Raw genomic sequence first — 13,534 nt, 5'->3', positions numbered from 1 at the left:
AGGGTTCATTTTGGCTTACAGTTCACAGCCGTGATAATTGGGAATGTGAGGTGGCAGGAGAATGAATCAGGTGGTCACATTCAATATGAAGTCAGGAAACAGATAAATGCTTGTGCTCAACTCTTTTTATCCTTTTAATTCAGTCTAGGATCCCAGACCATGGAATGTTACTACCTACCTTTAGAGTGGGTCTTCCCACCTCAACCCAGGGTAGAAAGTCCCTCACAGATACCCAAGGATTTGTTTCCATGATGATTCTACATTCTGTCAAGTTTACAATTAAGAGATTAATCTTCACAGACAATTTTACCCCAGATCGAGATGCTTTTAGTTGCTTGTAAATGAATTTTTATCTTTTAAAAATATATTTTTAAATTTATTTGTAAGGAGAGAGAGAGAGAGAAAGAGAGAGAGAGAGAGAGAGAAAGAGAAAGAACAGAAGAAGAAATGGGCATGCCAGGGACTCTTGCCACTACAAATGAACTGTAGACACATGTACTACTTTGTGCATCTGGCTTTACATGGGTGCTGGGGAATCAAACCCAGGTAGTCAGGTTTGCCAAGCAAGTGCCTTTAACTGCTGAGCCATCTCTCCAGTCTCATTATTTTTGTCTTAATGAGTAGTTTCTTAGGAGTGCATTATTTTGCTTAGCAATAATGATTATTATTCTCACAGCATTGGGGGCGTGGTGCTGGTAAACCTGTCAGGGTCTGAAAAATCTACAGGAAGAGACACAATAGGTAAGTACCTGACTGCATTTGTTGTGTTAGGGAAAATGAGCCATACTTGTGCTTCCTGTTATGCATGTACACAGAGGATAAGTGCTCATAATGTCTGTTTTCTTTTTAACTGTTTTCTTTGGAAATAATGTAAAAAAAGATGTAGTTTATTGATTTCCCATACGACTTTCACCCACATCCTCCAGATCTTAACTTCTACAACTAAAGAATATTTATAAATGTCAAGAATTGATTTTAATACCATAGTCTATTTACTTTTATTTGTCTTTTATGACCTTGATACTGTTTTGTGTATGTCCCACTTGTTTTGTGTGATGTCTCTCCTGTGGGTTTGTCTGGTAATTCTTTGTAGTAAAATCAAAGTGGTACATTTTAGTAAGAATGTCATGAAAGTAATGTTTCCTGATTTGATCAGTGTTTTCTCTGAAGGCACATGTAATTTATTTAAGCCATCACTAATGATGTTAATCTCAAAATGGTGTGTGCCAGGGTGCTCCTGGGTAACGTGCCTAGTTGTTCTCTCTCAGTAATAAGCATTGTGGGGAGATACTTTGATGCGATCATCCTATCATTATCATATTTTCACCCCACCAGTTTTGTCATTTGCTCTAATTTCTTGCCTGAAGCAGTTACTGTTACAGTTAATGCTTAGTTTTTCAAATAGTGCTAATGTTTAACCAAAACAAAGGTTATCAGTACCCAGCTATATCAGTAACTTTTCTTGTTCCTGTAACAAAGTGCCTGAAAAAGCAACTTAAGGAAGGCTTATTTTTTACTCACAGTTTGAGGGTACCATCCATCAAGGCAAGGAAGTCATGGCAGCAGGAGCTTGATACAAGTGGTCACCCTATGCCAGCATCACAAAGCACAGAGATGAATGCTGCTGCTCAGCTCACTGTCTATTCAGTCCACCCCAAAGCTCACTCTTAGATATGTCCAGAGATTTGTTGCCCTGGTGATTCTAAATCCAGTCAAGTTGACAACAAAACTTAGCCATCGCAACAGCTTAAGTAATTAGATATTGATGCTTATTGAGTAGAGCAGTACTTTCTAAACTATTCCTGGTTATTGCCCCATCAACTCTGCAGGGATCTACTTTACATCTTTCTCATTCAGCAACTTGTGATATATAAAACACAACACATACTTGTTAGCAGTATGCAGGATCTTGTTAACAGGTTTTCTCTTTGCTTAAAAAATCCTGAAAATAATAAATTGCTTTAATAATAATTTTTAAAAATTTGACCTTTTGAATAACTGAATTGGATATGGTCACTTGACCAACACACATTATTTTATTGTTCTTGAAGGCTTACTTTAATGTGCATGAGTGCAAGTTAATAAAAAGAATCAGTATTTATCATTCATGTGTTATATGATTCATAATGTACCAATTATAATTGTATTAGTTCTTTCACATTGGTATGACCAAACACCTGACCAGAAGCAACTGAAGGAAGGAAAGGGTTTATTCTGGTTTATAGTTTTGAGAGGATAAATTCTATTGAGTGGGAAGGTGCAACAGCATGAGCAGGAAACAAGTTGGTCCTATTGTAGCCCAAATCAGAAAGCAGAGGATAAACATAGAGTAATCCAGGCTTTAAAATCTTGATGTCCATCCCCTGTGTCCTACTTCCTCCAGCTAACCTCCACCTCCTAAAGGTTCCATAGCCTGCACAAACAGCACCACCAGCTGGGGAACAAGTATTCAAAGACATATACCTAGGGGGGACAGTTTACAGTCAATCTATAATGTTTTGTTTGGCTATGTCATGATGCAAAATGTATTCAGTCCAATTTCAAAAGTCTCCACAGTTTTTAGCAGTCCCAACACTCTCAAAAGTCCAAAGTTTGATGTCTGTGAAACTCAAGGTACTCTTTCAACTATGACCCCTCCCTATAAAATAAAAAAAAAATCAAATTATATACTTCCAATATGTAATGGAATCAAGTAAATATTCTCATTCCAAAAGAGAAGAATAGGGAATGGCAAGGAAATATTGGACCAAAGCAAAACTGAAACTCATCAGGGCAGACACCAAACCCTGCAGCTCCATGTTCTATATCTGAGACTCATGATGAAGTAGCTGGATCCAGCAGGGTTGGGAGGCTCTCTCCTCCACCTCTGCTCCATGTAGCTCATATAGTGTTTCTGTTGGGATGGATACATCTTAACCTATTGCTATTCTTGATGGACATCCCATGGTCCTAGCACCTCCAACTTTCTGGAGTGTACATTACAACCTAGACTTACCCTTCTCAGCTTCACAAACGGTCTTCAAGCAGGGAATTTCTTGGACTCAGAAGCTCTCTTAAACTATGGAGCAAGATGCCATGGCCCTTTCCATCACTCATTTTACATTCTGCAAATAAATACAATGTGAATGACATTGCCAAGTTCTGTTACCAGCTTGGGTTGGAGCCTGGCCCCTTGCACCTAGTTGCAGCAGCCTCTATGTGTTGCTGACTGTGGGGAAATACTTCCCTAGGCAGCTGAATTCCCCTTAAGATTTGCATTTTTCATAAGTGAAAGACTTCAGTGGGTGAAGTCTTACCCCTGTAGTGCCTTTGCTATTATCTCAACATAGAGTAATAGATTTTCTTTAATGGTGCCAATCTTAACATTTACAGCTGCTTTTTAAGCAACAGTATGCTTATTGTGGAACATTTCAGACCTGTCCTTTTTCTTGTCAAATGGTACATTTTTCATATCTTTTTGCTCTCCATGTTGCTTTTTCACCATAGACCTGGACCAGAGCAGTGAGCAAAACTAAAGCCATAGATTAATTTCCATTCTGTCTTGACGTTTCCTCTACTAACCTCATTAGTTCATTTACCTTTAAATTAAACCTGGATTAAGCTCTCAGAACAGTGGCAAAATGCAGCCATTTTTTTTTTTTTTTTGGTCAGAATATCACATGTACCGCCTCTAGTTCATTTCCTGTTTCTCTGAAACCTCATGAACCAGGTCTCTACTATCTTGTAGTCTTCCAAGAATGGATCCTTAAACTCTGCTTACAAAATTCTAAGGCTTCTTTAGCCCAAATTTTCAAGCTCTTCCACATTTTTTGATACAAACCAATTCCAAAGGCCTTTGGATTGCATGGTTAAATTTATCATAGCAATGGTACCACCTCTCAGTACTTTTCTTCTATGACCAAATACCTAACCTGAAAGTCACTGGAAAGGGAGGAGAAGGCTTACAGTTTCAAAGGGATACATTCCATCATGGGAGGGAAAGATGACAGCAGGAGAGAGGAATAGTCAAGTCAGGAAGATGAGGACAAACAGGATGTGTGTGCTTGCTATAAAACTCAACAAGGCCCACCTCCAGTGATCTATGTTGTGCAGCAAGGCCTCACCTCTGAAGGGTTCTACAAAATGCCACAGCCTGGGGACCAAGTGTTCAAACACATGAGCAATAAGAGGGACATCTCTTTGTATGCAAATTAGGTGTTTGTAGTAGTCAAGGAGTTCTTTTTATCTGATCTATTTTTATGTATTTATTAGAGAGAGAGAGAGAAAGAGAGAGAGAGAGAAATGTGTGTGCTAGGGCCTCCAGGTACTGCAAATTAACTCCAGACACATGCAGCATTTTCATCTGGCTTACGAGGGACCTAGATAATTGAACCTGGGTCCTTAGGCTCCACAGGCAGGTACCTTAACTGTTAAGCCATCTCTCCAGTCCCAAGGAGTTCTTGATTCAAAAAAATTTGTATAATATAAAATAAAACCACTAGAAGATAAAATAATATCATATTTAACCATGTTACATTGTCTAAAACAGGAGAAAAGTAGATTGGAAATTCAGCAGAGTAGAAAGAGGTGTTTTGTGCAGGAGGTAAAACTGTATCACAGCCTTGAATCTCAGAGTGGTGATGGGGAGAGAGAGAGAGAGACTGTGTGTGTATGCATGCTACAATGTTGCTTACCTGAGTTTCATTGCTATAATATGTATAGGTTATATGGTTAGATCTTTGAGGGAAATGCATTTATAATTATGTGCTTTTGGATTCATTTCCAAATCCATCCTATGCTACTGGAGGACCTGGCCTGGATGGGATGAGTTCTTCTTTATCTTTTAATTTCTCGGGTCAGATTCACTACTTTTGTGCCAGCAGATCCCTTGTTTGCATTTTTATATTCTTATTTCTAAATTTAGTATCAGATACATTATTAGATTTTAAGCAAGGAAATGTTAAATTAGTTAATAATTGAATGTTTTAAACCATTGTGTTGATTTTTACAGGTTCCATATGGTCCCTTGCTGGAGCCATGCTCTATGCTGTCTATATTGTTATGATTAAGAGAAAAGTAGACAGAGAAGATAAATTGGATATTCCTATGTTCTTTGGTAAGAATATATTTAACCTGTGTTCACACAAGAGCACAGCATTCCTTTATTGTAGGAAGAAAAATTTAAATACCATTTTTGCAGTAGTATCTTCACCCTTTGAATCAGATAGATTCCTCAGTGATATGGCAGAATTACGCAACTGTTAAGTGTGACAGTGCACCAGCTATCTTATACATTTTACCACTTTTGAGATGTCAGATGCATCGGATTGGGAAACCTGCCCCTAATTGGTGCATATAATATTATTCAATTCTGGGTCTTATTTTCATTCAAGTTTTTATGTCATTTCTATTTTCATTTTCTCTTCTATGATCTTTAATGATGGAGATTCCCACATTACCCAGTTAAAGATTCTAGAAATAATTCTTAGGTCTCAATAGATAAAACTAATAGTTCAGAATCTCCTTTCCATAAACTTGGCTCAATCAGGAACTTTGATAGATGCAAGACTGCATATTGACAAGGTATTTCCAACAGCTCTCCCAGGAATAACAGATGAAGGTGTCTGGGGGGAGAGTTCAGAGCACAGGGTACAAGGAGCTCAGAGGCCTGCAGTATAGCTGCCATAACTTCCTTTGACCTGTACTCATCTGCTAACCCAGGACACTGGCTTCTAAAACTCGACAAAGGCCTGAATTTATATGATCTTTTCAGCACTCCTGTCCTATACTTGAACTCCAATGGTGCATCTCCTAAGACTGCCTTACAATTTTACTGAAAGAAATTCTTTAAGAAATAAGTAAACCAGCTCACATGTTTGTACTAAGTTTTAAACTTTGCTTAATCTTTCATCCTGAATATAAATTAAATTATTTTAGCAATATAGCTTCAAAAGCCAGGGAATATCATATATAGTCATTATGAAGATACTTAAACAGGTATCTCTTTCTGCCCCTCCCTTCTTTCTACTTGTTCCACCCTTGCTTTCCATTCTATTTTCTTTCCCCCTCTCTCTGTCTCCCTCCCTCACTCTGCATGGCCTTAAATCTAAATGATACACTATCTCTTATCTCTACTTAGTAAACTAAATAAACTTGCTAACTTTGCTGTATACTCTGACTGTTCCTGACATTCTTATCTCTCATAGTTAAGAGCTTAGCTGGGCTGGTGGTGTACACCTTTAATAACAGACTTGGGAGGCAGAGGTAGGAGGATCTCTGTGAATTCAAGGCCACCCTGAGACTACATAGTGAATTCCAGGTCATCCTGACCTAGAGTGAGACCCTACCTCAAAAAACAAAAACAAAAAGTAAGCAAACAAACAAAAAAGGCTTAGTGGTTAAGGTGCTTGCCTGCAAATCCAAAGAACCTTGGCTCAATTCCCCAGGACCCACATAAAGCCAGATGCATAAGGTGGCTCATGCGTCTGGAGTTTGCAGTGGCTGGGTGCCCTGGGGTACCCATTCTTTCTTTCTCCTCCGTTTTCTCCTCTCTGCCTCTTCTCTCTCAAATAAGTATTTTTTTTTTTTTTAAAAGAGTCTAGCTATACTTGTAGGGGTGAGGGGAATAGAATGACCTAAGACATGAATGATACCACCAACATGACATTTCTCAGGCTACTGACTGTAATTTCAGGCCACATTTCCCATCTTGTTTGCTTCAGACAGTTATCACATGGATCTCATAGCAGATCTGTGACATTAAACAGTAAAAAAAAAAAAAAAAAAGCGATGTAAGAAGTACCTTAAGGGCTGAAGAGATGGCTTAGCAGTTAAGATACTTGCCTGAAAAGCCAAAGAACCAAGGTTTGATTCCCCAAAACCCACATAAGTCAGATGCACAAGGGGACATGTACATCTGTAGTTCCTTTACAGTAGCTGGAGGCCCTGGCATGCCTATTCTCTTTCTCTCTCAAATAAAAACTAAAAAAAAAATATATATATATAAACTTTTCTTTATGATCTTGACATGTACATGTATATAATAATATTTAAACTTATTTTTATAATTTCTTTTTGAGGTAGAATCACATTGTAGCCCAGGCTGACCTGGAATTCACTGTACAGTCTTAGGCTCGCCTTGAATGCACAACAATCCTCCTACCTCTGCCTCCCAAGTGCTGGGATTAGTGGTATGTATTGCCATGTCTGGCTTTTATAATATTAGTAGGTAATTTTATTTATACCTTAGAAGACTAAAGCTTCCAGGGGATTCTGCATCTTAACATTATGTTTACACTACTAATAAATGGTTGTGATCAATTAATTGTAAACAACTTGGCACTTGGGCCAACCAACACTGCTAATAAATGGTATTGCTGGCATCAGAACTCAAGGTAGTCACTATAGAACATAGATTGTTTTGTTGTTTTGGTAGGGTGGTGTGTGTACAGTGTTCTGTGTGTGCATATGTGCTTTTGTATGTGTTAGGTTATCCGTTAGCTTATGTGCTCTGAAAACACAGGAACCAAGGGTTTTATCTTGTTTGGTACCTTCCTCTGTTATTGCTAGTATTATCATCCATAGCTGTTTTGCTTATACATATGGGTTGAATGGAAGCAAGCCATCTAGTTCTTGGTAATTAGTTGAGGTTGAACACATGAACACATATGTACCAGCTCATTGTATGAGTTCTAGGACACTATTATTAATAGTTAAGATTAATATTTCTTTATTTTGGAATATTTTAAGTGATTTGTTTCCTAGTAGTTGCTTCCATGTAGTGTAGATACTCAAGCCTCTAAGTCAGTGGTCAGTACATATTTGATATTGTTTTTTCTAATGTTGAGCTCTTCATAGGATTGACTAAAAATAATTCAACAGGGAAAGGTTAGGGAGATGGTTCAGCAGTTAAACGTGCTTTCTTGCAATGCCTTTGGCCTGGGGCTTAATTCCTCAGCACATGGCCATATAAATAAAGCTGTACACAAAGTGGCACCTGTCTCTATGATCCCTATGCATTACCTATGCCAACGGGAAGCAGAACAAGGAGAATCTGAAGCACTGTGTGCCAGCTTGTCAGTCTTTCCATTGCAGTCTGGCAGTTCAATTGCAGTAGCAAGAGATCCTGTCTTGCAAAAGGTGGAGCCCAGACACTTAACAGGTGTCCTCTCATCTACACACATTTGCCATGGTACATGTACCTGTACATATACATGAACACACATGCACATGCAAATAAATAAGTGATTTAAAAAAAAATTCCAGTTAATGGGCTGGAGAGATGACTTAGTGGTTAAGGCTCTTTCCAGCAAAAGCCATGTAAAAGCCTGATACACAGGTGGAACATTCATCTGGAGTTTGGCTGCAATGGTAGATACCCTTGCATACCCATTCTCTCCCCACCCCCATATGCCTGCCTATTTCTCTCAAATAAATAAAATATTTTTAGATATATACAATCTAAAAATTTCTAGTGAAGGAAACCTATTGAAACCTTTTTTGAAAATCTTTTGTAATTATAAAATCATAAGTTTGGAAAACTAAAATAAGTCCTAATTTTAACTTTTATCTCTCTCCTTTTACAGGTTTTGTAGGTCTGTTTAATCTGTTGCTCTTATGGCCAGGGTTCTTTTTACTTCACTATACTGGGTTTGAGGACTTCGAGTTTCCCAACAAAATAGTATTAATGTGCATTATCATTAATGGCCTTGTTGGAACAGTTCTCTCAGAATTCCTGTGGTTGTGGTAGGTATTGTTTATTCTCCTATGTATTTTATTAGTGACTCGTTTGTTGACTTTTGGATGGTCTGAGTATTGGCATGTCATCTGTCTTGTGTGCCTTCCACTTATACTCTTATAACTGGATAGAGTAACTCCCTTAGAGCAGGAACTTTATTATCAAATTCTGTGTGCCCATTGTACATAGAAGGAGCTTAAAAGTACTTGTTGAGTAAATGAACGTACACAAGTGCATGAATAAACAAATGAATATGAATGTTGTAAATTTAGAAAAGTGCTTTCAAAAACATAGCATTATGCAAATGAAAGTAGTAATTATCTACTGGACAACCATATTTTGTAGATTATAAGTGAGAATTTGGGGTTTAGAATATCTCTGTGATTGTTCAGAAGCTTTTTGTTTTGTTTATATTCAGGACTTTTCAAATGTATGAGCCAGATATATAAATTACAAACTGATCAGTTTGAAATAATCATAGTCTTTGTTATGCTATAGTATTTGTTAATAGATAAATGGCAATAATCTTAAAGGAAGTTTGAGCACACTATGACAGTTGAAATTTATCAGTCCTTTCAACTATAGAGTTCTACTTAGTCAATCGTATTGCTTTCTTCCTTTACTCTGTGTGTATACTTGTGCATGTGTGTGGTATATGCATGTGTGTGTGCAAATGTGCATGCCCTTGCAGAGGCCAAAGAAGGTGTCACTCTTCCACCTTATCTCCTTGACAGAATGACTGAATGTGGAATGTCTCCCATATTTCCTTTAGAGTGGCTGACCAGTGAGCCTCAGCATTTCTCTTACTTCTGCCTATCTCATGCTGGGTTGTAGACATACACAACACCTGGTTTTTTGCATGGATGCAGGGGGAATTGAACTCAAGACTTCATGCTTATTCAGCAAGTGTTCTTACCCACTGAGCTATCTCAACAGCATCATTTAAATCTTGTTTCTCTCAAATAGAAATTTCTAATAGCTTATCACTGTCTTGTAATTTGTGTCATTATAATTTTAAAAATGCTATTTTATTAGCTAAGTATTATTATAAAGCCCTGTTTAAGAAGTTATTAAAAATGGGATGGGCCAGGCATGATGGTGCACTCCTTTAATCCCAACACTTAGAAGGCAGAGGTAGGAGGATTGTTGTGAGCTTGAGGCCACCCTAAGACTACATAGTGAATTCCTGGTCAGCCTGGGCTAGAATGAGGTCCTACGCTGAAAAAAACAAACAAACAATAAATGGGCTTGGGAAATGGCTTAGCATTAAGGACCCCAGGACCCAAATATGTAAGCCAGATGCACAAGGGGGCACATGCATCTGGTGTTCATTTGTAGTGGCTGGAGGCACTGGCATACCCATTCTCTCTGCCTTTTTCCGCACCCTCAAATAAATAAATAAATAAAATATTTTTAAAAAATGAATGAAATATAAACTATATTCCCAACATTGAATAATACATGTAAACAGATCTCAAAAATAAGGTATTATGGACATTTTATACTTGCATGCTTATATTTCTAATATGTGAAGATTAAACTTCTGGAATTATGATAATATCTTTGTTTTTTGCATCTCAGTCCATCAGAAATGTTCGTCTTTGCTCCAGCTTTCTCAACCTATCTCATAGAAAATCTTTGTTTAGTTTGTTCATAGTTTTTCCTTTATATTTTTAATACAGAAATGTGTGTTTCCTTCTATCTTTTTATCAGGGGCTGCTTTCTTACCTCATCCTTGATTGGCACACTTGCACTAAGCCTTACAATACCTCTCTCCATAATCGCTGACATGTGTATGCAGAAGGTAAGGTAGTCTGGTAGATGTCTTAGGAATATTGACCAGATAGAATGAAAGTAAAGATATGTGTTTAAATTATATATAAGGTTGCACACATGAATCAGCCTTGATGGCTTCTGTACCCTGCCCAAGTGCTTTATACATAGAAACATTCAAAGTACTAAGGAAATAGATAATCTGCATTTTGAGCCTTTTAATTGTTTTTCCAAATTTTAGGTGAAGGGCAGTATCTCTGTATGTAGTTTCCTAGCTTTTGAATTGAGTTCATCTGGAATATCCTTGTAGGTCTGTGATGTGGAATGGTGACACATTTTATCATATCAGCAGGAGTAGTTTGGTTCCTAAAGCCAGTACTGTTTCTTCCTTGGTACTGTGCTAATCCTGCAGTGGGCATGAGTGGCATGTGACTAATGGGGTTTCCAGGAGGGTTGCTTATCTCTTGCACTCAGAAGAGCAGGTGTTCCTGCCCTCCTCTGTGAAGTCATGCTCTGATGATAAATTTTGGCAAAAAGAACATAGCAGAAAAGAGAATCTAAGGTGTGTCTGCTTATAGCCTGGAAGTGGTGGGGTGTCTTCACTGCTCTTGGGATGGCAGGGTGAGCAAGTATGCCTCTGTCTAATGCTCAGGAGTCACTTATGGAGTCAGGCAATAAAGATGTTGATGTGTGTTTTCTTAATGTCATCTGAAGTGGGAAATATTTGAAATCCCAGAGGCTTATAATATGGACATATAGTAATCTTATTTTTATTAGTACATATTAATTATATGTAATAATGGGTTTCATTATAACATTTTAATGCATGCATATATATATATCTATTATATATAATGAACTTGATCATATCATCCCCATTACTTAGTTTTTGTCTAATCCCCTCTCTCTTTCCAACTAATCAACAGTCTGTTGTCATGTCTTTTTATGTGTGTGGCTCAATGATTTAATTAGGGTTATGTAGTGGTTTTGCATGTGAATGTATATCTCCCATAGCCTGAGCTATTTTTGGTTAAGTCTGAGCTTGCAACCTGAGTCTCCAGGAGAAGGTGTGTTACTTGGGGGTGGATCTAGAGTCCAGCCCTACTAAGGTTGCAGACAGCCAGCTTGAGCTCTGGCTGCTTGTGTTTGCTGACATTGGCTTTTCTCTGTCTCTACTGGGACACTAACATCAGATAACTTCTTCTACCATGATGGAAATTCCTCTGGAATTTGTAAGCTTGAAGTATATAAGCCTGAATCCCATAAGCTGCATCTATCCCAACAGCAAAAAGGTAACTGTAGCAGGTTACGTACAGAAATCTGAGTAAGCGTTAATTATAGAAACATGGACAATTTGCTAGTGGCTATACCAATTGAAGAACATGTCCCTCTTCCAGCAACAATTAACTGCCAGCAGCTCCTCAGGGAGTAATTGTTAACCATTAGCTATCTATAAATTTATAAGGAGGGGTGGATCCTCATGCACCTCTTCCTTCTCTGTGATGTAAAGGTGACTGGAAAACCTGCTATAGGTCTTGTATGGGTGATCATGGGTGCTGTGAGTTCATGAGTGCCAGGTCTTGTCGAGAAGGCAGCATCCCACAGTGTGCCACGGCCTACTCTGCTTTTATATTCTGTCTACTCCCTGAGCTTTGGAAAGGGATATAGTCATTCCAGTTAGGGAGTGAACAGTTCATCTAGTTTTTGTTAGATATTTTTATTTATTTGCAAGGAAAGAGAGGGAAAAAGAAAGAAGAAAAGAGAGAGAATAAACAGTCCAGGCCCTCTTGCCACTGCAAACAAACTCCAGATGCATGCACCACTTTTATGTAACTGGCTTTATGTGGGAACTGGGGAATTAATTCTGGGTACCAGGCTTTGCAAACAAGTGCCTTTAACCAGTGAGCAATCTCTTCACTCCAGTTCATCTTATTAAAAAAAAACAACTGCGTGTGTGGTGGGGGATGGGTGGAATTTTATTGCTGCACATGGATACCAGACCACTTTTTGCTCAGGCTGATGTGGATGTCTTGGAAATTGAGTCTGGGCCAACAGCCTTTATAATCAATCACCTTTAACTGCTAAGGTACCTTAATAATTTTAATGCTATTTTTTCCTTTATATCTTTATATAATTTAAGTGACAAAGACAAAATACATTTGATGATGCGCATCTTTATTTAAAACTTTCTGTCTTGATATTTCTAGATTATTAAATATTCTGGCAAACATTCCAAGAAAAGATTGTAATGTATTAGTAGTGTAACAACTAAATAAAGTTTGTTTTTTTGTTTAAATTTTTTGTGATGGCCACTTGTTCCTGGGTATCACCCTTAGGCCCACTTAACCTCTGTGTTGCATGTTGAACATTATCAGAGGGATTGTTTCCATTTTACATCGGGATGCTCATCAGAAACACCATTTCCACAAAACAGTTTTACTGTAATGTTGCATTTAATAGGGTAGTATGCATTTTCCACCAGAGGGAGTCTTGCCCATGATTCTAAACTTTTCTAAGATTGACTTTTTATAAAATGTCATAGTCTTACATTCCTTCTTCCCTGCCCCCATGCTAGTGGGGGGTCCTCCTAGGTGGGGTTATTGGTGTTCCTTGCATGGTTCAAAAGGCCTCAGTCAGATTCTGTGGAGGTATGACAGTGCCTCAGTCTAATCCCACTCATTGTGAGTCTCTTAAAGACTTTCATCTTTCTTTCTCAATGTTCCTTGAATCTTGGCAGGTAAGATAGGGATCTGATTTAGTGTTACTTTCTCTGTAGCCTCTGTATCTGTTTTGATGAGGTTTTAGTGACCACAGTGTCAGTCACCTTCTCCCTGGAACTGGTTTTCAGGCTAGCAGTGAGAGCAGTACTCACATTGCTGCTTCCTCAGCTGGGGAAGATGTGGAGGTGACCTGTCTTGAGGTAGGCAGTCGGCTGTCTATTCTTGATGTATTGCTGTTGAGTCTCTTCAGTGTTCTTTACCATCTGTAAGATAGAAAAGATCCTCCAACCAAAAGTGAAAGTGACCTGGATTAAAGGGGCTAGGC

At 38.2% G+C, this 13,534-nt stretch overlaps 1 protein-coding gene across 2 annotated transcripts in view; it reads left to right on the top strand.

The window, feature by feature from the left end:
* Nucleotides 1-13,534, top strand: part of Slc35f5 (solute carrier family 35 member F5) — a 49,737-nt gene that overhangs the window by 24,345 nt on the left and 11,858 nt on the right. For both annotated transcript variants that reach the window (XM_045149680.1, XM_045149679.1), the window contains 4 exons: nt 677-741; nt 4,991-5,095; nt 8,565-8,724; nt 10,430-10,520. In XM_045149680.1, the coding sequence (XP_045005615.1) occupies nt 677-741; nt 4,991-5,095; nt 8,565-8,724; nt 10,430-10,520 (421 nt within the window). The remainder of the gene's footprint in view (nt 1-676; nt 742-4,990; nt 5,096-8,564; nt 8,725-10,429; nt 10,521-13,534) is intronic.

Source organism: Jaculus jaculus, chromosome 5, assembly GCF_020740685.1.
Source record: "Jaculus jaculus isolate mJacJac1 chromosome 5, mJacJac1.mat.Y.cur, whole genome shotgun sequence".
Classification (NCBI taxonomy): Eukaryota; Metazoa; Chordata; class Mammalia; order Rodentia; family Dipodidae; genus Jaculus; species Jaculus jaculus.
Note: the sequence above shows the minus strand (reverse complement) of the source record. Positions and strands in the feature narration are given on the sequence as shown.